General features: G+C 33.0%; 2 protein-coding genes across 5 annotated transcripts in view; one reads left to right on the top strand and one right to left on the bottom strand.

Moving 5' to 3' along the window:
* Positions 1-26,169, bottom strand: LOC143083485 (uncharacterized). Of its 4 annotated transcripts, none has more exons than XM_076259745.1 (13): positions 26,078-26,157; positions 21,200-21,277; positions 18,747-18,909; positions 17,309-17,498; positions 15,897-15,986; positions 12,296-12,382; positions 11,428-11,612; positions 10,326-10,428; positions 7,605-7,688; positions 5,869-5,996; positions 4,810-4,871; positions 3,700-3,828; positions 1-2,634 (listed from the first exon to the last, which is right to left on the bottom strand). In XM_076259745.1, exons 3-13 carry the CDS (start codon positions 18,905-18,907, stop codon positions 548-550), a joined length of 3,306 nt encoding a protein of 1,101 aa, XP_076115860.1. In that variant the 5' UTR covers positions 18,908-18,909; positions 21,200-21,277; positions 26,078-26,157; the 3' UTR covers positions 1-547. The 4 variants fall into 4 exon arrangements, with proteins under 4 accessions (XP_076115860.1, XP_076115859.1, XP_076115858.1 ...); XM_076259744.1 differs by lacking the exon at positions 26,078-26,157 and adding an exon at positions 25,786-25,918; XM_076259743.1 differs by lacking the exon at positions 21,200-21,277 and having other exon boundaries at positions 26,078-26,169.
* LOC143083484 (tyrosine-protein kinase BAZ1B-like) overlaps positions 26,156-27,790 on the top strand; it is a 42,950-nt gene continuing 41,315 nt past the window's right edge. The window contains exon 1 of the mRNA XM_076259742.1: positions 26,156-26,289. Within this exon, the coding sequence (XP_076115857.1) occupies positions 26,177-26,289 (113 nt within the window). The 5' untranslated portion in view covers positions 26,156-26,176. The remainder of the gene's footprint in view (positions 26,290-27,790) is intronic.

Below are 27,790 nucleotides of genomic sequence, written 5' to 3'. Positions count from 1 at the left end.
TAAAAAAATAATCATTTATTTAAAATTCTCTTTCAATTCAGTCATCTCAGTACAATGTCCACATGATCACTGTATTATTTTCCTATTATCATTTAACTAATTTCCCTGAATCACTGAACCAATTTCCCTTGATTATTTAACTAATTTCCCTTAATCACTCAACCAAATTCCCTTTATCATTTAACTAATTTCCCTTAATCACTCAACCAATTTCCCTTAATCACTCAACCAATTTCCCTTGATGATCATTTAACTAATTTCTCATGATCACTCAAATAATTTCTATGATTACTCTACTAATTTCTCATGATCACTGATCACTTGACTAATTTCCCACAATCACTCAAATAATTTATATAATTACTCAACTAATTTCTCATGATCACTTAACTTATTTCCCTAGATCACTCAACCAATTTCCATAAGCACTCAACCGATTTCCCAGGATCACTCTTGAAACTTATTCCCCATGATCATTCAACGAATTTTCTATGATTACTCAAACTATTTCCCATAATCACTCAAACAATTTAAAATAATAAGTGATCTAATTTCCCGTCACTTCCTGCAAAACCCCCTTCATTGAAGTAACATTAAGTTTTCTCCTAAGTCTATCAGCCAATGAAACTGGACTTTTCTCTTCAAATGTTAAGTCTATTTTTGTCCCAAGTTTAATTTCGTTGTGATTTATCTCTGTATGAATATCTATTGTATTTTTCTTTTCCTGTTCACTCAGAGAGCAATCACATGATTTTGTTGAATCTTCAATTCCACGCTTTAATGTATTAGCAGTAGCATCAAAATTGTCATCAAGAAAAGCACTAGACAAATTATATTCATTTTCCTCCTGTCCAGCAGTATAAAGTTCAAAGGTTGAAACAACTGCTTTGTCAATGTTGTCCATAGGTTGATTAACAGAATGTATACCAAATTCAATATCAATTCTAGATTCTTTTCCCATTCTATCACATACTTCATGTTCAAAATTTGACGAGATTACAGTGTCAGAGAGATTTGATTTTGTTATTGAATTTTCGCATAAATCTTTAATTGTAGTATTACATTCTCTTTTGACAATTTTTTTATTATTTCCTTCCATAGATACTGCAGAAATGATTGGTTTCAAATTAATGCTAGCATCTGGTAAATCTTCAATATATTCAACTGCATTTGAATTGTTTTTAGATTGAAAATCATTACAACTTTCATTCAAATCCAGGACAGTCCGGCATTTACCATATTCAGGGGTATCACAGGTGAGGTCTATTACTGCATTATTTTCCCTGTGACTACAAGGACTTTCCAAATCTGACGGACACATTTTTGAAGTTCCTTTTAATACAGGCTGAGATGATAATTTTCCCTGAAATGGTATTAATGGACTATTTTCGTCAAATGCCAGTTTGCTTACAATGTTTTTCTCTGCTGGTGTATGGATATTAGAATTTGAAATCCCATGATCCTTGTGAACCTTTTTAAGAGGAGTTTGATTATTTTGAGGTTCTTCAAAACAAGGTGATGTTGTAATACTGCCACCACTTGCAATGATTGATTTTAATAGTGACGATTCAATCTGAAAATTGCCCAATTCTGACATAGATCCATTTATCGAAAATTTACTGATATTCAATGATTTTTCAGCACTAGACAACCCACCCATATGACCACTAAGAGGGCTTAGGAAATCTTTTCTGTTTCCAACCTTGTTCAAGATCCTTTCTACCTGAAGTGGGCTGTTTAAAATACTTTTGAGTAAGGCCGCCTTCCGTAATTTACAACTACTTGTTGGTGTTGATTCTAGTAGAGTTTGATAAAGAGAGGGAGACAAATTTTTCAATCGTGACATGTTAGGTGTATTCAGTTCGAAGTTCAATCTTCCAATATGGCTGAAATCTGACACATCATAAATTTTCATACTATTGTCTTCAAAATCTGGTTGACATCTCAATGAAGCTCTTGCACAATCTTTTTCTTTTTCTGGTGTTAAAACAGATAAATCAATAAATTTAACAGCACTTTTTACATTTGTGTCAGGAATGCAGCTGAGACAGTTTTCCTTCAGATGATTAAATTTTGACTGAACAACATGCTCAGAAATTTGGTCTTTTACTTCAATATTCGAATCTAAATGTGAAATTGCAGGCGAACTCAATTCATTTTTAATTTCATTCTTGGAGTCAACAAAACCAGTGATTTGTTTGTGATCGGAGTGAAGATTTTTCAATTTGAAATCACATTCTGATTTAAGGTCAATAGAAGAACTAGCCTTCCTAGTCAAACGAGATCTTAGGCTCAAGTTTTCTTCAGCATAAGAAACTTCAATTTCACTCGTATCTTCCAATGAAGATGAAGATTTATCTTCAGATTTAAGTGCCACAGATGTTTCCAGGTCCCTAAAGTGTTCCTCTTCACCCTTACAAAGCTCATTTGATAATAAATCTGTCATTACAGTTATTTTCCCTGTTGCAATTGGTTTCAACTGTAAATTATCCACTTTGGAAGAAACTTGTACTTCTGGAGTTATCTTCCTTGTTTCTAATGGTTTCAATTGTAAACTGTCCAACTTGTCTGTTAAGACATCAACATCTGTTTGTTCCGTTTCCATGTCTACATCTTGTGTCTTCTTTTTTCTTCCTAAAAGTAAGATGAAGTTTACATTTTATTGCAAAGGCTAAAGAATCAAATTATGTGTAGTCCTTGTCGATTTCTTCACAATTTGTCAAGTTGGGGTGATTTAACTCATAAACAATTGATTTGTAATTACGTCCATTCCTGTACAAAAATATAATTTTCTATCTGACAGCTCTTACTGAGTTTAGCAATTTTAACATGTTTAATTTGTCAAGTTGGGGTGATTTAACTCATAAACAATTGATTTGTAATTACGTCCATTCCTGTACAAAAGTATAATTTTCTATCTGACAGCTCTTACTGAGTTTAGCAATTTTAACATGTTTAATTTGTCAAGTTGGGGTGATTTAACTCATAAACAATTGATTTGTAATTACGTCCATTCCTGTACAAAAGTATAATTTTCTATCTGACAGCTCTTACTGAGTTTAGCAATTTTAACATGTTTAATTTGTCAAGTTGGGGTGATTTAACTCATAAACAATTGATTTGTAATTACGTCCATACCTGTACAAAAGTATAATTTTCTATCTGACAGCTCTTACTGAGTTTAGCAATTTTAACATGTTTTCAATAAAATTCTAGGAAGAAAACAACTGAAATCAGTTAAATGAAGGATAAATATAAGCAATGGATGATTGACAGTATGCACACTTGCCTATTGATGAAAAAAGTATGTAAGCTGCAAAAAGTCTTATCTGAGATTATTTGTGTCGCTTGGTTGTAGTTTTATTGACATATACCTTTATGAACAGCTGAAGTATCTTAAAATAATATGTGCGAATAATTTAAGATAATTTAAAACATATGTGAAAACAAAAAGTTGAATTCCTTTGCAAATTTGAAATGCAACCATCACCAATTCAAGTAATACATAAACTACCAGGACATTTGTTCGTATGCATGGCAACAATATCAACGAGGTTCAAATTTAGAAGTGAAATTTTTTCTCTAGTAAAATAAAACAAAAGAGTTGTTATGGCAAAGGTATTTTGAATATCCTCTAAAGAGAGATCATAGTTTATGATTTAAAATGTTAATTCTAAGTCCATCCGTCAATAAAATTACCTTTAGACTTTGATTTTTTCTTAGCTGCCTCCATTTCAAATTCTTCCACAACATGGCCAAAACATTGTGAAAATAATTCTCTTTCTTCTATTGTTACATAGTAATCGGTCTGACAAATCTTATCATCAGCTGCAATGAATAATAAATTATATATTGCATAACAACAACATTGTATATGAAGACTGGTTTCATTTTCCCTCAATTTTCTATCCTAACACATAAGTGAAACTGCTGGTTTTTTTTGTTGTTGAAATAACAAAAGTGAAATTCTTGATTTCATATTCATGAGTTCTGATATTACTGTAATGGTTGTTATTGTTGGCTGTTTTACAGATTAATCACAAAGCTTTTTGCAATATACAAACTAACAAATCTTATTATTGATACATTTTTATATGTTTGTACAACTGAAAGTGTTTTTTTAATTGTCTTGCAATAGTGTAAAGTGGTTAGGAGTTAAAAGTTTAAAATTTCTAAGACCAAAATTTTCTGCAAGATTTTCTTTTTATGTCTCTGAGTCTGATGCTAGTTTTACTAAAAGTTTAAACATAAAGGGAGGTGATATTTTTCTGTTAACATTTGAATTGCAAAATAATGTTCAATAGGGGATATGTTCTTGATTTCTTTCTAATCAAAACCAAATTGAAATACAGGTGGAAAATATCAGTCATATCAAAAATAAAATAGCAGGTGTGTTGATGTCCAGTAGAAGAAACTTTGTAAGTTTGTTGGAAACATTGAAAAGCTGTAATGAAATGAGCTGGATATTAACAGAGATTGACAAGAACATACACAAAAAGAACAGATGTTGTTCATATGCACAGACATTGTCAGTTGACAAAACAATGAATAAAACAGTTTTATGTCATTTCAGAATTCCGAAAATAAGTTAGATTGACTTTTCATCCTCTAAAAGAGAATCTGACAAGTCTGGAACAATTCCTAAACAAATACTGGGGATTTATATTTCATGGGATACCATTTTTTTGTGGATTTCGTGGATATGATTATGTGAATCACAAATTTTAATTTCAACAGAGTTTAATATTTCTATAGGCTTGTATGCAGACTTTGGCTTTGTAATTTGATAAAACCCTAGTTATAGTGTACCTTGTTTGTGCCATTCCACCTCCACACTTGGTATCCCATGTCTAACTCTAGCTTTCACTATTCTATAAGAAATATATAGAGATTAAAAACTAAATTACTGATTAAATCTATAAGAGAGTCCAAACTAAAAATAAGAAGAAAATAAACTGTTGACACAGAGGCTTGTTTTGCCTGTGTGTAATTGTGATAGAATAATGCTTTCAATTCTATCAAAGGATCATATTTATCAAATGTTTAAAGTGAAAATTGTTTAAAAAGATTGGAAACACAGCTTCATTAATTTATGAGAGACTGAGGCCACAATTAAAAAAATATCTTGGTTTGCCCAGACCCTACCCCAAGGTAGAGACATTGGATAGGTAGGTAGTCTTTTCATTTTTTTTATTTCGACAAAGAGAAATTGAAGTGTCAGATGTTTTTAAATCATGACGATCAGATTTAAAAAAAACTTTTTCAAATCAAGACAATAAATTTTTTTTAGTAGGCAGCTATTTTCTGGATAGGTAGGGTTAGGAAAAACAAACCTCTTCTTTTTTATGGCCTAAACAGACAAGATCAAGAAATGCTTTCATAGACACTGAAAGAACAATTTAATACCATCATCTTCTTTACTTCTTTGATAAGGATAACTGGCCTTATGGTAAAAAAATTTCAAACAAGATTATTGTTCTCAGACTCAGAAATTGACCAATCAAAATACTGGATTTAGTGTTTCAAGCAAAATGTTTTACTCCAAGTACTGAGTAGTTTTATGACCGAGAGCCCTGGTCTGTCATTTTGTATATAGCCACGAATTCCAAGATGGTTACAATCTTTACATTAAAATAAGTCCAATATCTACAGGAGGTCAAGATTTAAACATGAGATAGGCGTTTTTCTCTTAAATCCAGGATACACATATTATTTTAAAACCTCTCTCAAAAATACTTACATAGCTTCTTGTCATTCAACAATGGGAAATTTCACAGTATTTTTAAAGGATCTATACATGTACATTTAAATAAATAACTTTTTTCAAAATAAACATAATAATCATTACAGATACACATATGTAATTACCTATATGGTACAAGATGGCCATGTAGTTCACCTTTTGCAATGTCTGTCATGTCCCAGAGTGTAATGAGAGGCAATACTTTGTCTTGTGTGTATTCCTCTGGCCACTCTAGCTTATTCAGTGAAAATGTCTGAAAATGTAAAGCCCATTTTAAAGATCAAGTTTATAGATATCAGAAGATGTGGTATGAGTGCCAATGAGACAACTCTCCATCCAAATCATAATTTTACTTGTTAGGAGACTGATTGTTCAAAGAGGATCGGGAGGACTATTTTCAGGCTGTTGCAATGCGGCTTAAAGTTGATTAATTCAGAAATTAGGGATTTACACTTAGGAATTAATAAAAACAAGAGTGCACACGCTGAAATGTCTCGCCTTCTTTACTAATCATTGATTTTATGTTGATAGTCCTAAGTATAAAGCTTGATTACAACTGTCACATAAACTTAACATTAACCAAGATAGCTAAACAAAGACCAATGAACCATGAAAAGTGGGTCAAGGTCAGATGAACCATGCCAGGCAGACATGTACAGCTAACAAAGCTTCCATACAACAAATATAGTTGACCTATTACTTATAGTTTAAGAAAAATAGACCAAAACACAAAAACTTAACACTGTGCAATGAACCGTGCAATTGAGGTCATGGTCAAATAAAACCTGCGGGACTGACATATAGACCATAATATATTTCCATACACCAAATATAGTTGACCTTTGGCATATAATATTAGATAAAAAGACCAAAACTTAAAAACTTAACTTTGACCACTGAACCATGAAAATGAGGTCAAGGTCAGATGACATCTGCCCGCTAGACATGTACACCTTACAACCATTCCATACAACAAATATAGTAGACTTATTAGATAAAAGTATGAGAAAAACAGACCAAAACACAAAAACTTAACTATAACCACTGAACCATGAAAATGAGGTCAAGGTCAGATGACACCTGCCAGTTGGACATGTACACCTTCCAGTCCTTCCATACACCAAATACACTGATCCATGAAATGAGGTTGAGGTCAAGTGAAAACTGTCTGACGGGCATGAGGACCTTGCAAGGTACGCACATACCAAATATAGTTATCCTATTACTTATAATAAGAGAGAATTCAACATTACAAAAATTTTGAACTTTTTTTTCAAGTGGTCACTGAACCATGAAAATGAGGTCAAGGACATTGGACATGTGCCTGACGGAAACTTCTAAACATGAGGCATCTATATACAAAGTATGTAGCATCCAGGTCTTTCACCTTCTAAAATATAAACCTTTTAAGAAGTTAGCTAACGCCGCCGCCGCAGCCGCCGTAGCCGCCGCCGCAGCCGCCGTAGCCGCCGCCGCAGCCGCCGTAGCCGCCGCCGGATCACTATCCCTATGTCGAGCTTTCTGCAACAAAAGTTGCAGGCTCAACAAAAATCAGAATCCAGGAAAGAGAGCTTTTTTTTTTTGTCAATTTGGGATTTGGTGTTAATTGCCAAGTAACAAATCAGAATTCATTCTTCTATCTTGTGGGAAATTTCCCATGATTAGGAATTATTGGCTAATAAATGAGATTATATTGTTCTTGAAAGTTATGAAGTTCCATTATTATAATTATTATCTTGTTTTCATACTCAAGGCACTGAAGCATTGTCAATTTGAAGGCCTTTCAACTGCTCCTCTCCGTATGAAAATTTACAAATGAAACTTTCCTACAAATAATTTTTTTCTTCTTCTAAAAGCATACCTGTAGTTGAACCAGCTTAGGTCGAGCCCATTTGAAACCTCTTGATGGCAGACAATCTTTTGGTATCATAAACTCGTCAATAATCTGTGTTGTAAAATAAATCATCAGTTGTATGCCTACTTATACATGTACATTTATCACAATACATGCAAAATAACTATATATTTGATAATACTTTCAGTGCACAAAACGCATGTCATAATTTCTTGTAATATCCTTAAAAAGAAAAATTTAAAGACAAATGCATAAATGTTTGGAAGCATCATATAAATATTCTATTGATGAAAACTTAAATTCTAATAAATATCAATCATAAGGTACACAGTCACACCTCATCAGAATGGGATGTTAAAAAGTCTGATGCTTTAACCATATATATATCTCCATTTGGGAGGATCCATGTCCAATGCCCCCATCCCTTTTCTGTAACTTTGTTGTGTAAGGTATATCTACCTTTTGTAAACAAGCACTCTTGAAAAAAACAGAATTTAATCCCTGGGGTTAGATGGTAGGAATATTTCTAACTATACTTCAAGCTTCCTTTCTTTCACTAGCAATATTCTATAATTTTCAGCAGTAAATCAATTTAAACGGTAACTGTAAATGTTGACCCAGTTATGATAAATACTGGCAGATTCTATAAAAGTTTTTCACTTTTGGTATTCATCTGTTTCAGAATTACAAGCAACAATCACTTTTTAATTGTGACGTCATATCTTTTAAATTGTGATGTCAAATTTTACAAGAACTTGTGTGATTTAAGTAATGGCTGACAAATTTGCATACAAGTGTAAATATACATCTAATTGTATGACTGCAATGATGCTTTGGTGTTGGGTACTGTTTCTAAGATTAAAGAATTTATAAAAATATAACTTTTTAATGTTAAAGAGTTTTACTGAGGCCTAAATTAAAATATTGTTTGTTTGCCCTTTTCCGACCCTATGTTTTGAAACAGGGTAGGTAGGTAGGTAAAATATTTTATTTTTTTCCCCAAAAAAATAACTTGGCTCGGTATATTTTTTTTCATGGGTAGGCAGGTAGGTATAATATTTTATTTTATAGATACAAAATCTGCATAATGTCATTTTTGTCTGTTTTCCTTTTGCTAATAGAATGAAATTCAAAACAGTGTGGCTGTGGCCATTGATTGACACATTAAATTCATCCATTGACTGGGACAATTTACGCGAACGTTTGTATGTAACGACCATTGCTCACTGTGTACTTTTTAAAGACACTTAAACTATGGGGTCACCAAAGGTCCTCAACACCTTAATAAAGTATTTCGAAAAATTAATCAGGAATAACACTATGTTTTGATTTATATCAATTGTATAAATCAAAACATAAAGGTTATTCCTGATTAATTTTTCGAACTATTTTATAATTAAAGGCGTTAAGAAACCTTTGGTGACCCCACAGTTTAAATGTCTATAGGTACGTCGTGAACAGTGGTCGTTACAGACACACGTTCACCTAAATTGTCCCAGTTAATGGATGAATTTAATGTGTCAATCAATGGCCACAGCCACACTGTTTTGAATTTCATTCTAAGTTTCTGGGACTACGCTTCGAAAAAAAGTATCATGTAGAATGTGAAGTTAATTCATATGCACTACTATTTTGTTTTCAAATATCAAAATATAGAGCTGTGCCGCATATTTTCAACGTTTAAATATGCCTGGAACTTTGAAGAGTTTTAGCTTGCACTAATATTCTGTACTACGTACCTTGTACGCTTACCTCTACCTAAAGGTCTTCTGTAAGAGATAACTTTGTCCTGGTAAAATATGTCCGGGCAGACATACATTACTAGTAGAAAAAGTCCCTAGAGTGTTTAAATTTCCGTGTGTGCCTATGTTTCTAATAAAAATGCTACAAGACTTGAACTCAATTGTCACATATTTTACATCGCATTTATAAATGATCTGCAGAGTTCGCGAAAAGTGTCAGTCCTCAGGATTTTATCACCAAAATTTTGCATAGGACTGACACAATTTTAGTATTTTTCAATAGAATTAATAGTGAGGACCAGTAGATTTTCTTCAAGGACCACCAGGGAAAATAAGATTTCGCGAACTCTGGATCTGTATGGAAAACTTGGGCGATTTTACTGCCAAATACTCTCCACTTCACAGGCTTTTGTCACCTTTGGTTCATGTCAGATATAAATAATATAGCAATGCTGGTCGAAGGCATCGTTAACATAATCTTCCTGATCTACGGATCACAAAAGGCCATCCCTACATAGAATACAACGTCCGTTTACACAAAATACTACGGTTTGTACACACGTTGATAATTTTGTATTAAACGAACTTTTTTGTAAATGAACCCTGCTCTTCAAGTATAAAAATACAGAGTTAACGTACGTCATATCATGATTTCAAAGCGTTCAACATCGATTTCAAACAAATGCTTTGAAACTCTAAATGCAAGTGTTCATGTCAAACGCTCAGGTGATACCAAACGGACTAGACCTTTCACGATAAAGATAAAACCCGAGGATTCCGGTAAAAAAGTTTTGAGCGGGAAATACAAATAAAAGATTTTTGGTAGGAACGAAAAAATAAAATAAAATAAAATCTTGCTGATAAATACAAATAAAAGATTTTCAGGCGGAACAATTTAAAGGGTCGGTCGGTAAAGGGCAAACAAACAATATTTTAATTTAAGCCTGAATATATTCTCTTTGCCTGAGCATATATATGACAATACCTTTTTCTGTGGGAAATCTGATACTAAAGCAGCTTTCTTTTTTATCTGAACTTCTATGGCATCCAAACATTCAGCATCAGACATTCTTTTCCAGCTTTTAAATCTGAAATATAGAGAGAAAGTATTAAACCAATTTATTTAGGTCAAAGATCTGTAAAATTTAATTTAATTCATCAGTAGAAAAAAAAATGAAAATTATGAGTTTAGTCTTTTGGTGTGTATAATACAAGGATTTTTACAAAGGGATAAATTTCTGAAATGGAGGGTGGGTACTATGCATGATCTGTAAACACCAAAAGACAGAGAGACTGAAATGGCCAGTTTATACAGAATGATTTGAAGCCCATAGTATCACAGCTACAACTTTCTTTGCACACAAAAACCCTTGAAGATGACCTTCAGATTTACTGAATATTTTGTTGGCTGTTGATGAAATGATGGTCTGCCATACTGATTATAAGCCTGACTTCTTTGATAACTTTTTACATGGGGTCCATACCACAGCTTGGGTTTGTTTCATAACACCAGTCCAGTCAGTAGATTGCATTCCTGAGCTCACATGATATCATTAATGCAGTTATTTATTTTTAAAGATTTCAACCCCTTAATTTTAAAAGGGTTAAATTTAAAAAAAATGTTTTTATTTACAAAAATAAAAAAACAAAAAAACTGAACTGAGAGGAAAATTCAAAATGGAAAGTCCCTAATCATATGGCAAAAGCAAACGATAAAAAACATAAAAGGAATGGACAATAACTGTCATATTCCTGACTTGGTACAGGCATTCTCAAATGTAGAAAATGATGGATTGAACCTGGTTTAATAGTGCTAAACCTCTCACTTGTATGACAGTGGCATCAAATTTCGTAATATTTATAATGATGCGTGAACAAAACAGACATAAAAGGTAAAATTGTCAAAATATGGATACAAAAATCATCACCGTGTAAATTATTGTTATAATTAAAAAGTAAATCAGCCAAAATACTAAATTGTTTACCCCTAGCCATAGATTGTTGTCTTTATAACTGACATTGCTAATTACCAACTGTTTGATTTGAGTTCCATCAAAAAATTGTTTCAATGATGACTTTTCACAAACCTTCTAAGAGGACTGACATCATTATAACCAGCCAATAATTTACTGGCCTTCTCTATCCCTACTCCTGGTACACCTTTTGGTACATAGTCACACCCTACTAATAGTGCAAGTGCCACCATTTTTTCTCTGTTAAGATCAAGCTTCTGTTCAATATCGTGTACTCTGTAGATCTCAACTTGAGGATCCTGAAAATATTTATCAAACTATTAAAACTATGAGATGACAGTATTTTATTAAAATACAAGTTAACAGAATGTGTCCCCAGTACACAGATGCCCCAATCGCACTATCATTTTCTATGTTTAGTGGACCATGAAATTGGGGTAAAAACTCAAATTTGGCATTTAAATTAGAAAGATCATATCATAGGCAACATGTGTATCAAGTTTCAAGTTATTGGGCTTCAACTTCATCAAAAACTACCTTGACCAAAAATTTTAACCTGAAGCAAGATGGATGGACGTACGAAGGGACTTTTTGCTGGTAAATGTTCAGACCAACAAAAATTAGTACATTTTAAAGATTTTAGGATATACAAAATAGAAGAGTTCTAGTATATAATTGTCTTCCTAAATATATTGATTGTTGTTTAACACCACTTTCAGCACCTTTCACTGAATCATGATGATAAGTTTGTATTGATGGTGGTTGTCAAATTGCCTGGAGAACCACTGACCATTGACAAATAAAATAACAATCCTTGTCAACAAAGATCTGAATCAAACACACCTACCATGAGATTGGTTCAAATTCACCGCATTTAACGATCACTGAAGATACACCTAAGGTTTAAAATCATATTCCAAAATAATTTATCATGCATTATCACAAAATCTATATATGTATCTATTGTATATTAATCATGTACCTTAGATGTTACTGAGAAATTCCTAAACACAGTTTTAGCTCCATACAAAAACACATCCCCATCATTGGTTATACAGCCATCAACTATCTGAAAACATGTTGGAGCTCAAAATTAAAGGTCAGTTAGCTATAAATATGAATAGATCTGAATGGAAGAGATCATTATTATCATTGTTGTTTAATTTTTTAAGCATACTTATTTTCCAGAGTTTATAATAGTGTTAGACATGTTAAAAGGGATAAAGGTTTAATTAGCGTCTACGTTGTATATTTCTACAAGTCCATTACCTAAACAAATGTATAATTTTTTATTTGTATTGTTATTAAACTCATCTGAGGTTTTAAAAAGTGGAAACATTATTTGAAATAACAAGATTCTCAGAAGACTAGAGGCTCTTACGAGCCTGTGTCGCTCACCTTGGTCGATGTGCATACATGTCAATGCATGTATTAAACAAAGGACACAGATGGATTCATGACAAAATTGTGTTTTGATGATGGTGATGCGTTTGTAGATCTTACTTTACTGAACATTCTTGATACTTACAATTTTCTTTATCTATAAAAAATTTGGCCCTTATAAGTTACAGAGGAAAATGTTTTGTAAAAATTTACAAAAATTTACCAAATTAATGAAAAATGTTAAAAATTGACTATAAAGAGCAATCTCCTTAAGGGGTCAACTGACAATTTCGGTCATGTTGACCTATTTGTAGATCTTACTTTGCTTAACATTATTGCAGTTTACAGTTTATCTCTATCTATAATAGAATTCAAGATAATGACCAAAAACGGCAAAATTTCTTATAAAAAATACCAATCCAACAACCGGTTGTCCAATTCATCTGAAAATTTCAAGGCAGATAGATATTGACTTTTTAAACCATTTAACCTCTTGTCAGACTTGCTATAAATGCTTTGGTTCAGAGTTATAAGCCAAAATATGTATTTTACCCTTATGTTCTATTTTTAGCCATGGCGGGCATCTTGGTTGGTTGGTTGGGTCACCGCACACATTTTTTATTCAAGACACCCCAGTGGCGTAGCTAGACAAATGTTGAAGGTGAAGCCCAAATCGGCAGGGGGTCTGGGGGCCGCTTAAGGCACCCAGTGGGTCCAGGGCAAAGCCCTGGTAGGGGGCCAGGGGGCAAAGCCCCCGGAAGCTCCTGGATTTTAGGGTTTTAGACCCACAAATATTAACTGAAAATATTGAATGTTAAGGTGTAGTCAAAAGCATTTTTGTTTGATACAAGTCAGATAATTTTGTGAAAAAATATATATTGTTCCTCAAAGAAACTGTAAAAACCAGGAGATTCCAGTGGGATAAAAAGGTTATATTTGCTAAGACCAGTGTCTCGCCTGCTTTAAGAATCTAATAAATGTTTTAAGAACTTTAACTGCAGATTGTATGTAACTGGATGAAAAACTAAGTCCATATATGAGTAATATACGGAAAAACAGGAAAATATATATTTTTTTAATTTCCTTCTAGATACTAGCTTTTGATCATATTCAAGCTTCTGTCCAAGTTTGGTAGAAATCCAGGGTTGTTTAAGAAAGTTATTAAAATTTCAAAAACTTAAACCACAAAAGTCGCAGGCTCGACAAAAACCACACCATTAAAAATTGTTTGGTGATGAGATGTAAACAATATATTCAGGTTAATATAATGGGTACCCAGGTTAGGGCAGGATGGTGCCTTCAAATTAGTTTAGCCCCGTCACATTCGGTATGTGCCTGTCCCAAGTCAGGAGCATGTAATTCAGTGTAATGGTTGTCGTTTGTTGCTGTATCATATTTGTTTTTCTTTCATTATTTTGTACATGAATCAGGCCGTTAGTTTTCTCGTTTGAATTGTTTGTGTGGATATGAATTATTAAAAGAGTCAAAGCAGGGACTTTCTATACTAACTAGTATAGACTGTCCCTGGTCAGAGTCAATCTCTCTCACCAACAAAAAAGCAAGCCTAATGTCAATTACTTTACCAATGGACGAGGGTCTGGATGGGGGGTGGGGGGGGTCTATTATTCTGTAAACATTTAATTTTCACCCCTTTTTTCTCTAATCTTTAAAAAAATAACCCATTTTTTCCCTAATCTTCAAAAAATTAACCCCTTTTTTCTCTAATCTTTATTTTTTTTGCCCATTATTCTCTAATCTTCATTTTTTAAGGGCATTATTCTTTAATCATTTAACCCCATCCAAACCCTCATGGACGTCTCCTTGTACGCGTGAAGGATACATCTATAGCCCCGAAAGTCGTTCGGTTGTCATTGTATAACGCAGATATGTTTTAACCCGGCACATGACACTGAAACTGCGTTGATTCAGCGGTGAAATTGGTCACAGGCATTGTCAATTCTGCGTTGCATGGTAAATAGCAGAACACCCTGCAGACACAATATTCGTCTGCTATAAAAAGAGGGAAAATAAAGCGCTGGTGATGGGAACGAACGCCGAGAGTTTGAGAAGTGATATCGACTCGTTGACTTCTACAACTTTTTGTTTATTTAACCGCACAGTGCCCATTTATTTTCCCCTTCACTTTCTTTCACTCGGAGTCTCCTCCCTCTCTCTCATACCTCTAGCTCGTTTTTATTTTTTATTATTTTTATTATGATTTTTTGTTTTTGACAAAACGATGTTGAAGCCTTGGCTTCCGAGCTTCCGCCTAGCTACGCCACTGCACCCTAATAATGATTTTGGACAAGTTTGGTTAAATTTGGCCCAGTGGTTTCAGAAAAGAAGATTTTTGTAAAAGATTACAAAAATTTACGAAAAACTTGTAAAAAATGACTATAAAGGGAAAAAACTCCTTAAGGGGTCAACTGACCATTTTGTTCATGTTGACTTATTTGTAGATCTTACTTTGCTGAACATTACTGCTGTTTACAGTTTATCTCTATCTATAATTGTATTCAAGATAATAACCAAAAACCAATTCATCTGAAAATTTCAGAACAGATAGATGTTCACTTGATTAACAATTTTAGACCCTGTCAGATTTGCTCTAAATGCTTTGGTTTCAGAGTTATAAGCCAAAATCTACATGTTACACCTATGTTCTATTTTTAGCCATGGCGGCCATCTTGGTTGGTTGGCCGGGTCACCGGACACATTTTTAAACTAGATGCCCAATGATGATTGTGGCCAAGTTTGGTTAAATTCGGCTGAGTAGTTTCAGAGGAGAAGATTTCTGTAAAAGTTAACGACGACGACGACGGACGACAGACGCCAAGTGATGAGAAAAGCTCACTTGGCCCTTTTGGTCCAGGTGAGATAAAAATAAAGATGTGACATGTCCAGAACAAAGTGATGACAGATGAAGAACAGTCTAACAGGTCATAAAACATTATACCTAACACTCCACAAATTGGATGCACAAATATAGTTATAGTGATTTCAATATTTTTGATAGTCACTGTAATATTTATTCACAATGTTTAAAATTCATGGAGATTAAAAACAATATATTGTGTAGAAACCATGACATCCACTGTTTTTAGTTTTTATGTCTTTTGTTGACTGTATCATGGACCATTTATCATATAACATAATTCTTTTAACTATTTTTGTTTTGTCGGCTACTTTGTATTACTCACCCCTGCAGCATTCAATAACCCACATAGAGCTTCTGCTTCACCTTTTGACTGTATATAGGGCACACCAAGATAATCCAACATTTCACAACACTAAAATTCATATAATTGATTTCCATTCAATTTACAGTAAAAAAAAATGAGGAGTCAATGCAAATCCTCAGGTTTTATTTTTACCTTCAGTTGTATGTTCAGAATGCATTTATATTTGATTTGAACAACAATAAACTAATGTCACAATAATTTTATCTCAGACAACATTACAGGTCAAATTTAAAAATTTTAAATGGTTGCAAAGTCAGGTTACGTATGCTCCAATAGCTAACTTTGTCATAAAGTAGATAAGATTCTATGAATTCAACATTATTCGTTAGGTACCAATTTTCCTGGAATTTGTGCCTACAGGTGAACAACAAATTCAAATGTTCAATGAATTACAAATTTTCTATAGGCTTTATATGCCATGTATGCAGAGGTTGCAAAACCATGAAATAAATTATCCACAAAAATGCTACCATAAAAATTGGTACAAACGAAAATAGCTGAATCTATAGTATCATTGTGTAAGATGAATCTAAACTACTTGCTCAACATGGTAACCGAAGTGACGATGCCCCTAAATGCACAAATGATGTTCACTTAAACCAAAGTTTTTAACAAAAAATACAACGAACTCAAAAGTGGTCTATTGGAGCTGAAGATTATATAAAGTGTACAGACAAGGGAGAGAATGCTGATGACCAGAAACAAAATGGAAGTGACATATACATGAGAGGCCCCTCATGGGGGGGGGGGGGGTCCTAGTAATCACATAATCACTATTTTTTGGCCAATATAATCACATAATCATTAAATATTTGCTTATCTTTAGTAATCAAATAATCATAAACTAAAAATACAGTTCTAGGTAATCAAATAATCATGAAATATTTGGCTTAATAATCAAATAATCATTAAAAAAACGGCCAAGTAATCACATAATCAAAAACCCCATGAGGGCCCTCATATACATGATATATAACTGTTTTCCACTGAGAATTTTTTTTCCTTCTTCCTATGATGATGATGCTGTCAGATGAATGGCTGTTTAAGGTTAAACATAACACTACAGGAATAAAACTCTGTAAAAATCAGCCGAATGTTTCAATCACCTTCTATTATTAATATAATGATATAATAATTCTTTATTAAGGACATATTAAGCTTCTCAATGAACAAAATAAGTGTGTGGCAAACTGCTATATATCCAATGAAAGTTTGTGGTTCAAGTGTTTTGAAATTTTTATATTTTTATCAAGAGAGCAAAGTAAATGTTTTGTCAAAATTTTATGAAAATTAAATGAGCCAAATTAATTCTAGTCAAGGTGTTTGGTACCACCTTTCAGCAAATTTTTACATGAAAGTTAGTGAATTACCTCTCTCAATTTTGCATTGAAATGTGATCGGCTCTTCTTTTTGTTTGGTGGCCCCTTTCTCTTCCCTGGATATTGGACTTCCTGTCGTCTGCTCATGGTCTCATGTTTCAAATCTGGGGCTTCTCCTTCTACAGCAAAGATCAAGTTTATTCCTAACTGTAATAGGCAACTTATTCGGAAATATAGATTTCTGAAAAGCAAGCATAAAATATTTTGTATTAACTAAATCTTAAATAATAATTGATAAATAGGATTGATATGCGGGGAGAAGTAGATTGTAAAATTCAGAGAATCAAGCATGCAATTTCTGTTGAAATGGTTGTTTAATTCTAAAGTTTAGGTGAATTTTGCATGTTTTGATCCAAAGTTATTGTAAGATATCAAACTTGAGGCTCTAAAAACCCTGTGTTGCTCAACTTTGCTCTATGTGTATACTTTAAGGAATAACAGTACTATGATTCAGGATACACAAGCAAGTGGTTTTTTTTATATGTCAAACTGAGCAATTTCTTAGGGGGTCTCATTTAGAGGGGGGGTTCTAATCCCGGATCCCACTCACTGTTTTGTCAGATTCCGGTATCCCATTTACAATAAGCAATTCTCATTTTTTTGTAATTTCCTGTGTCCCGCTCGACTTCATTTCCCGTTTTCACTGCACAATAATTTGACTTTCACGTATCACGCTTACAAAAAATCATTAATCCCGCGTCAGGCTTAGACCCCAATGAGACCCACTTCTTAACCTGTTTTTTTAATTAAACAATTTGTCAGTTTTATGACATATGGTCTAAATAGGTAATGTTGTATTTAGTAGACATAAAACTTGTTTAGCCCGACCACATGTTGTGACTGTACAAAGTCAGTATATTTGAACCATGTTTTGTTTGTTGTCAAAATGGTTGTTGTGTCTTTGAAAGTCATTTTTTTGGAAGACTCTGTGCTGGTGATTGATAGCATCTGCTGTCAGATTCTAATGTCTTATATTTTTGGTAAAACCTGTTATTCTTTTTATGTATATGGCATATCAATGTATAAAAGTAACTGCAGATTTGATATTCTTATGACAATTTTTAATTAACAGATGTTAAGGTATAACAGAAGTATCATTTGATCATGTTGATCACTAGTTTTTGGACTGCAAAAAAATCTAAAATATGGAATACACAATAGTTTGGCAATACCTGTTACTCTTTTTATGTACCGCATAAATTATTTTGGCAAATTATTTATTTTGTGACTTTTTCGAGTAGGAAAAAAACGTGAATATAAATCGTCTCGAAAAATGTAAAACTTTGATCTTTGATCCTTAAACTACATCATACAAATTTGAAAATCGCAAAACTAAATAGCGCGAAATGGACTAGAAAGGGTAAAACGTGAAATAAAGTGAAAATACGTTTGTTTACAGTAGTATTAAGCAGATGTTAACATGACAAACCTGAGATATGGCCTTGTGACTACTCCTTGCATCTGTTTAACACATTGATTTTCACAAACCCATATACTCAAGTCGATTGCTACAGTCTGGCCTTTGAGAGAAGACAACGGCTTGTGCTGTTGAATAGGAGACAAAATCTGCCATAAATTTGTAACACCCATTTCTGAAACATAAAATTAAACTATTTCACTTCACATTGTACATAATGCAAGATAATAAATTGAGCAAGCATAATCAATCTTAAGCTGAAATATTTCAAAATAGGTTTTTTTTGTGCACTGTATTCAGCTGTGTATTTTTTGCCATGTTTACTCCAACATAAAAATACCAAGACATCAAGACAGTATAATTACAGAAATTATTTTGCAGTGGGTTTGTTTTATACATTCTGCATTGTTTGTTATTAAAATTGTAGAGGGCACCCACTTTTATTTTCTAAACTAATAATTTACCTGATCCATATATTAATATGCATTTTTCAGTTTAAAATCCGATATACACTGATACCAAGTTGGTTTTTTTTTTGCATAACTAACATGACTAACTTCAGTCATCTCATTGAGATCAGGTTTCTTAATTTTTATTTTGCTCTTTTTTTGTCATGTTTGTTCCATAATCCTTTACTTTTCTGGTAATAAAATTGCCTATCCAGTGTTGCATTATAACTCTAATTATAATAACCTCCAGTAGGTATTGGCTAAGGCTAATGATCGGTAATAACATGTTTAAACTTCTAAGTTCACATACAACAGTAATAACAAGGTCATATAACAACAACACTTTAGGGACTGCTGCAGAAATTTATTGATCGACATGTTTCGGTGCCTAGGGCACCGTCATCAGGATAAAAACAATACATAAAATCATGCTTAAGTACAAAATCGGGTTGTTAAAATTTAATTTTTAATTCACAATGTTACAATGGTAAGTAACGTTATTAATCATGTTAATAGCAACTGAAACTGTTACCATTGTAACACTGTGACATTTAAATTTTAACAACCCGATTTTGTACTTCAGCATGATTTTATGTATTGTTATTATCCTGATTACGGTGCCTAGTGCCCTAGGCACCGAAACATGACGATCAATAAATTTCTGCAGCAGTCCCTAAAGTGTTGTTGTTATAAGACTCTCTACATTTTATGTATTTTATCATAACGACCCTGCATACCCGAGGTATCCACTTTATGGACTCTACCTTACTACAGACTCACCAGGCGTTGGTTCACTTTCTTTTGTAATAACTTTATGAAGTAATAAAAATTCAATGACAACTTTCATCATTATCTAATTCTAAATTTTTAGCAAAGACTATTGTCAATTTTCATTTAAAACTTGATTGAATTTACCTAGAAAAGGTAATTTTTTATCTGTCAAAAGTTTCCTTTTCCCTATGTAATAGGACATGCGTGTGATTGTCTTCACCAGATTACACACTTAATCATCAAATGCACGGTGCATAACCATAACGGCCACTTCTGGCGGAAACGGATACCGCCACCAAAACCAACAGCGACTTTCGGCGTTTTTCCTATAATGGACTCGGATGATGATCCCAATAATGATGATTTAGACAAATCTGTTAGGTAAGTGATACAATTGCTGTGTTAAAGTCAAACTTCTTCCTTTTCAAAATTATTAGAAACAGGTCTAGGTGAAAGGGTCTAGTTCTAATAATTTGAAAAGGAAGGAGTTTGACTTTAAGTCTTGAATTATGCACAAAATGTTATTAACAAAAGAAAGTTTACGTCGAAACCATGTAAGTATAGCTAATACTGTTCTAATTAAAGCGGAAATAATTATCATTTTGGTGGAAAAGGAGTTGCACAACACATACTAGTAGTCACTAGTTTAAAATGCTAATCAAATATAAAAGGAATACATGTTCGTTGGGATAAGTGGTTTCTAGATGACAAAATAACATCCGAGGATTCCGTGGACACAGCAATTGTATCACTTACCTAACAGATTTGTCTAAATCATCATTATTCGGATCATCATCCGAGTCCATTATAGGAAAAACGCAGAAAGTCGCCATTGGTTTTGGTGGCAGTATCCGTTTCCGCCAGAAGTGGCCGTTATGGTTATGCACCGTGAAATGCAAAATGATTACATGCCTACATTTTATTTATGTTTTTATATTAAAAATTTTTCAAGGACATTTAAGAAAATTAAATAAAAATCCTGTGATTCCTTGTCAATTTAATACAGAAAAAAATCCCAGTAATGGAATTGGGAATCACTCATTGTTTACTTAACTGCTGTTGTCTGCTCTATGCCTATGGTCGGGTTGTTGTCTCTTTGACACATTCCCCATTTCCATTCTCAATTTTATTCAATATCATGAAAGAAGCGTTAGCAATTCCTGAGAACTCTGGGACAGAACCGAAAGGATTTAGTCATCGATATCCCATTGAGGATTTATATTAACAAATACATTTGTATCTTGCCTTTAAGACAGTTATTTTAATATAATGACAGCTGCGCCATACAACATCAGTACCGGTGGGCTTTCTTCTATTACCATGCTTCAATAAAGTATTAAAAAGTTATAGCATGAATATGTGTATGTATGTGTGTGGTTTATAAATTATAGTTACTCACTTTACAATCAGGCATTAGGTCATTTTCAGCTCCTGGTTAAAATTTGATCGTGATTCATCAAAATATGCTTATCATGACTGTAAGATGTCATAAATAATTAACAGTTTCTGTTAATTTTGGAAAGAATTTAATGTGATTCGTCAAAATCAGTTGGTTATCATGAATAACAGGGTCTCACTAATTAGCCACAAGAAGCGTCAAGAGGCGACAAGAAGCGTCAAGAAGCGAAAAGAAGACTATTTAGCAACAAGAAAACATACTTTTTTATGAGATATAAGAAATATGCATTTTTTTTAATAGATTTTAATTATTATATTGAGATGAATAAAGTAAACATTTGTGAGGAAGAAAAGGATTGTGTAGTTTATATTATTATATTGATAGATGAAGAAATTAAACATTTGTAAGGAAGAAAGGGATTGTGTAGTTAAGGGACAATTTACTTTATACTTAACATAAAAGTTGAATGGCTTCAGTCAGCTTGGTAGAATGGTAGAGCAAAGGAAATGCACATGCTATAAAATGGAAATTAAAACAAAAATTTTTCAACTTTCCTTTGAAGGATTTATTGAAACAAAATCATGAAATATTATTTCTTTTCTTTCAGTATAATTTATTGTTCTTGATAGGAACAACATTAGATGTGGCTTCACCCTAATGTAATAACAGTACACACAATGTGGAACATCAAATGAGATTACAGCTAATTTCTTAATGCATGTAGTGTAAAAATTTGGTTGACTTGCTTGTTTTGTTTGTAAAAAAAATAACTCAAGCTTTGTAATAAAGATTGACATCTTCAAACAATATGTATAGGCAAAGTTAAAACATTCCTTATTTCCATTCTGAATTTTAAGTATTATATTTAAATTTGATCGGAGGTTATTCCAATTACAATTGTACAATTCAGTGGCGTAGCTACCATTGACGCAACGACGCACTTGCGTGCACAAATGAAATGGCCAAAAAAAAAATCATATTGATAAAAAATCATAACTGTCAATTTTGTTTTAGACCATCTTCTAAACGAGCTACGAGATCATCTAGTCAATTTGGAAGAACGTTTTCTTGCCCAGATGCCATCAATTTCGCATATTTCGCGCCTACGAGTCCTATCTTCAATCAAAAGATCAGTTCCGAAATTAAAAGGTGTGTTGCACGAGCCGATGGCAAATTTATCCATCTAAGAAACCAGACTAAATCTGTGCATAATTGGAGATGACGCCGAAAGAACTTTACCCAAATACATCCTGCATTCTGCAAATACTTCTCACCATGCCACCCTCAACCGCTACTGCTTAACGCTCTTTCAGCGCTCTGAAACCCGTAAAAACGTATCTGAGATCGACCATAGGACAAGAAAGAGTTTCTTCACTTGCACTGCTGCACATTCATTCTGATTTTGATATTTACACTTTGAAAGAAGTTGTTGACACGTTTAACAATGCTAGGCGAAGGAAAATGTTACTCTCCTAAAGGACCTCTGTTGTTAACTCCAGTCTTACTGTATACGAACGTCACTTTCATATATTACCAAATTAAAAATTAATTGTTTGAATTGCTTTGTTTTTGTATGTTAACATATATATGTTATGAGATGATCCAGTTCTCTAGCCCTTTCTTTCTCTGTAATAAATTGGCAAGCATTGCAAAGTTTTTAGATTTTTTTAGTCAGTTTTAGGTTTTAGATTTGATATATAGCAAAACACTCAACTGTGCATACTTCAACTTCAAAATTACCCTCTCTGTTTTCGCAATATCAGGGGCTTCACCCCAGACTTCCACGGGGGGCTGCCCTGTTCCTGCAAGGGGTCATAAGCGGCCCTCGGATCCCTTATACAAGAGCTTAATAACTTTAAACTACAAGGCACAGACAGGACAACAACATTTCAACGGACCATTTAGGGAATTTTTTTAGTAAATTCTGTCTTACAAGATCTTACAAAAAAATGTTTCTTAATTATGCATATAATTTGCCATGATTTAACCTAATCAAAAGAGATCAAGGTGCTCACTAGTACATTGTATATGGAAATGGGACAACAATTGAACCACGAATATTGATTGATAGGTATAGTTATTTGTTTGTGTCCAATGGACCCGCACTTACGGACGAGTCGACCATCTTAGATGGAAAAAAAGATTCATTTTCTGCAATTTCCTCTTGTTTGATTAAAGTAAAAAGTACACTAAATCCATTGGATGTGTACGGATTGATAGTTTAGTCTTAGTTGCATGATTTTTGTATTAGTTGTTAGTGGCTTTGAACTAGCTGTCAGATAACTGTGAGTACTCTCAGATCTGTTCATTGTGTCTTTTTGTGTCGGGATGTATAAGTACAAGTACCGGGCCACGTCCACTTGTATTTTTGTCCATCTGATGAGTTAAGCCTTTTTCAACTGATTTTTATAGTTCATTCTTATTATGTACTGTTATACCACTGTCCCAGGTTAGGGGAGGGTTGGGATCCCGCTAACATGTTTAACCCCGCCACATTATTTATGTATGTGTCTGTCCCAAGTCAGGAGTCTGTAATTCAGTGGTTGTCGTTTGTTTATGTGTTACATATTTGTTTTTCGTTCATTTTTTTTACATAAATAAGGCTGTTAGTTTTCTCGTTTGAATTGTTTTACATTTTCTTATCGGGCCTTTTATAGCTGACTATGCGGTATGGGCTTTGCTCATTGTTGAAGGCTGTACGGTGACCTACATGTATAGTTGTTGATGTCTGTGTCATTTTGGTCTTTTGTGGCTAGTTGTCTCATTGGCAATCATACCACATCTTCTTTTTTATATTATACTTGCTGTTATACATAATAAATGATGAAATATCATGGAAATAAATGTTTCATTTTTTTTTCTTTCTATCAATATTTACTTTCATGTCGCTAGATTTGTGTTCTTTTGTATATTCTTTTAATATTTATTTGAAATAAGTAGTTTTAATGAAAAAAATGTTTTCTTGTCGCTAAATAGCCCTATTACTTTATTAGTGAGGCCGTGAATAAAATCATAAATATATATATCTATTTTATCGTTGTTATTGAAAAGAAAGTATTCATTTTGTCTTCATCAGAGACATATATAATACAATTTTGTTTACCGTTATTCTTGATGAAAATACCCCAATTACAACCACACACAACACTCCTTTAAATTAACAGTTAAATATATATATACTTCTGTTTTGGGTCTCACTAATTAGCGACAAGAAGCATCAAGAAGCGACAAGAAGCGACACGAAGAATAATTTTAGCGACAAGAAGCTATTTAGCGACAAGAAACAAGAAGCGACAAGAAGCTATTTAGCGACAAGAAAACATTTTTATTTATTAAATATAAAAAAAAATATGCATTTAGTCTTTTTTAATGTAACATGTATAATATGGCTTCATCCTAAGGTAATACACAATGTAGAACATCAAATGAGATTAACAAGAGGCGTGTGTCCCTTGTTTTATTGCCACAATAACATCCAATTAACACCTTCAACTTTGTACACGGGCCAGAATATACAATTATTGTAAATAGTGAACACCTGTTGAAAACTCGATTGTCATTAATTTCCTTTAATCTTCAATCAATATGCATAAACATGATAAATATCGTTAAATGAGGCAATACAATAAATAAAAAGAAGAAAAAATATTCACATTTTAAGTATGTTTTCCTCTTGTTTGATTTCAGTTCTTTGTATTTCACAATTTGTGTATGTATTTTCTGGACAATGATGCACAAATGATGCATTTTGCAATTTTATTATCTATTGTACAAAGATAGTTTTAAAAACAAATTATAAGATAAATATATTATTGTTCTAAAAACAAGTAAAAGTAATATCATAATACGACAGGGTAAACGTAATACTCGCTGTTATACATAATAAAATATAATGTAAATAAATGTAGCAACTGAATTAGATCTATATTTCTCTTTCTTGTTGTTAATTTGTTTTCTTTCGCATATAATATATTCTTTTAATATTTATTTGCAGAGGCAGATTTAGGGGGGGGGGGGGGCAGGGGGCCCCCCTTTTTGGGAAAAAAATTGGTTGCTTATATAGGGAATCATTGAAGTGTGACTGGAGCGGGCCCCCTCTTAGGTCAATCAGTGGGCCCCCACTTATGAAAATTTCTGGATCCGCCACTGATTTGGAATAAGTAATTTTAATTAAAAAAAATGTTTTCTTGTAGCTAAATAGTTTCTTGTCGCTTCTTGTCGCTAATTTTATTCTTCTTGTCGCTTCTTGTCGCTAACATTATTCTTCTTGTCGCTAATTAGTGAGACCGTCTGTTTTATCCAGGTGTGATGATAAGTCGTTATCCTAAGGCTATTTTTTTCTTATTTCTTAAAAGTTTCAGGACACCTTTAATTTGTTTGTCAGTTCGGTTTTAAAAGTGATTAACTGATCAGAACTTATATTACTGGGTACCTTGTTTATTATCTCAGACTAACATGGACAATAACAGACTTGATTCTTCTTAAATTGAATTCGAATGTTTAAGATTTTTAATTTCAGCTGTTTCCATTACTTGCATAGGGGAAATAACTCAATTCAAAATAACGCGCCCTTTTCGTAAATCGCGTCACTACGTTACATTATTTTTTTTAAATATGGGATATATTATTATCGCTAAACCTGATAATTCAGTTTGATAAGGACTTATCAAGTTAACGTTTCACTTGGATTTATGTTTAACGTGCATTTAGAAAAGAAAAATTACCATTGATCATGTGACTTTGTAGATATTTTGCTTCCGCTAGAACCCGCCAGATTTCAAATGGTGTAAATTAAAGGCGGTATTTTATGGAATTCTGTAATAATGCCACTGTTAGGAAAGAAACCGTTCGTTTGTTCGAAACCCCTAACAGATATTCAACCAGATGAGACCGTATATATAATCCCACACACCAAAGAACAGTTCAAATCTAAGCAGTATCCTTGCTAAACAATCACCTGTCCAATTCAATATGGCGGCGCACATAAATCGCGAAGTTTGCATAAAGACGTATTGATGTTCATATTCAAACACAATGAAAAATAACATTAAAACTATCAAAATCTCAACCCATTCTATCATTTAGAATTCAGATATGTTGTGTTTTGCTAGTTGTTGTCGTGTTATTTACATGTTTTGGCGCAAAACACATTCAACTCAAGCATTTTCACACTTTCTGTTTCACCTCTGTATTGTTTCATTACCTAATAGTTAATTGTTTATAGAGGATAATATATATTTTCTCCTTGTCATACAGTATTGATATTTTCTAAGCAGGTTTGGGCACAGTACAAGCAGGGTCACATGAGAGTTGATTCTACAAGTCGAGGATCAATACACCTTATCACTACAATGTATTTGCCTGCCATTATTAGATAGCATTGTACCGATGATCAGAATTGGTCAGATGTCAGTTAGTTGGGCCTAGTAACTAATAGTCAGTTACATTGGTTGCTGACAACTGATACAAACATGTAGTAATCAGTCAGGGGACTTACTGAAATAAGTGATTTTAAAATCACTTATTTGAGTAGCAAATTCAAGGTTTAATCACAAATTGGGATTTTGTAGTTTTTTCAAAATTTTAAACACATAGGTTTAAGTAATATCTTTTAATTAGTAAAATTAATAAATATGAACTTTTTGCTTCTTTTAAGTAGCAAGGTTAATGCCTTTGATGCTATCATTTAGCTGAAAATTCTATTTTATTTGAAAAAATGCTATAATAATGGCTTTACATAATGAACTGATACTTTCTTAAAAGATTTTTCACAGCAGTGGGAGTATTTTTCCTGTGAAGTTCAAGGTTTCATCTTTCAGATTATGTAATAAAATTCTACTGTTCGCGATAAAAATTTCACTGTTCGGGGGTGTTGAAATTAGTGAGGGTTATTAACAGAATGATACTTAAAGAAGTGATTTTTGGCAAGGAAATTGAGGTCTGATACGTAAACAAGTGATTTTTATGTCATTATCCTAGATTCAGTACAAGGTCATCACCTGAAATGACCTGGTCATCCTAGACAACACAGATGTTAGTTCTGATAAGTTTAGAAACATAATTAGTCCCTGGATCATTAGTATTCTATATTTAAAGCTACAATAAAATTAAATCACTTCTTCTAGTGATTAATTTGTACTACTTAAATAGGTGATTATTAAAGAAAGACAACTCTAACTTCCAACCTTTATGGAAATAATGTTACTTGAATCAGTGATTTAGAAAATCACTTGTTTAAGTCCCCTGACTGGTAATAGATAATCCATTGATAATTTCGAACGATTATCCAACACTAAAAATAATAGAAAATATCTGATGTCTCAAAGGAAAAGTGATTGTTGTACAGCGTCAATACACCTTATCGCTAATCCCAGCTGACCCGGCCGCTTGAACTTTTGACGCATACAACAATCACTTTTCCATTGTGGCATCAGATA

Source organism: Mytilus galloprovincialis, chromosome 7 (assembly GCF_965363235.1).
Source record: "Mytilus galloprovincialis chromosome 7, xbMytGall1.hap1.1, whole genome shotgun sequence".
Lineage (NCBI taxonomy): Eukaryota > Metazoa > Mollusca > Bivalvia > Mytilida > Mytilidae > Mytilus > Mytilus galloprovincialis.
This window is presented reverse-complemented; position numbering and strand designations above follow the sequence as displayed.

Coding starts and splice junctions, on each gene's coding strand:
- LOC143083485 (XM_076259743.1), bottom strand. Junction 10,429..11,427: donor GATGTCAGTCCTCTTAGAAG/GTTTGTGAAAAG, acceptor TCTATATTTCAG/ATTTAAAAGCTGGAAAAGAA. Junction 2,635..3,699: donor GAAAAAATCAAAGTCTAAAG/GTAATTTTATTG, acceptor TCTTACTTTTAG/GAAGAAAAAAGAAGACACAA.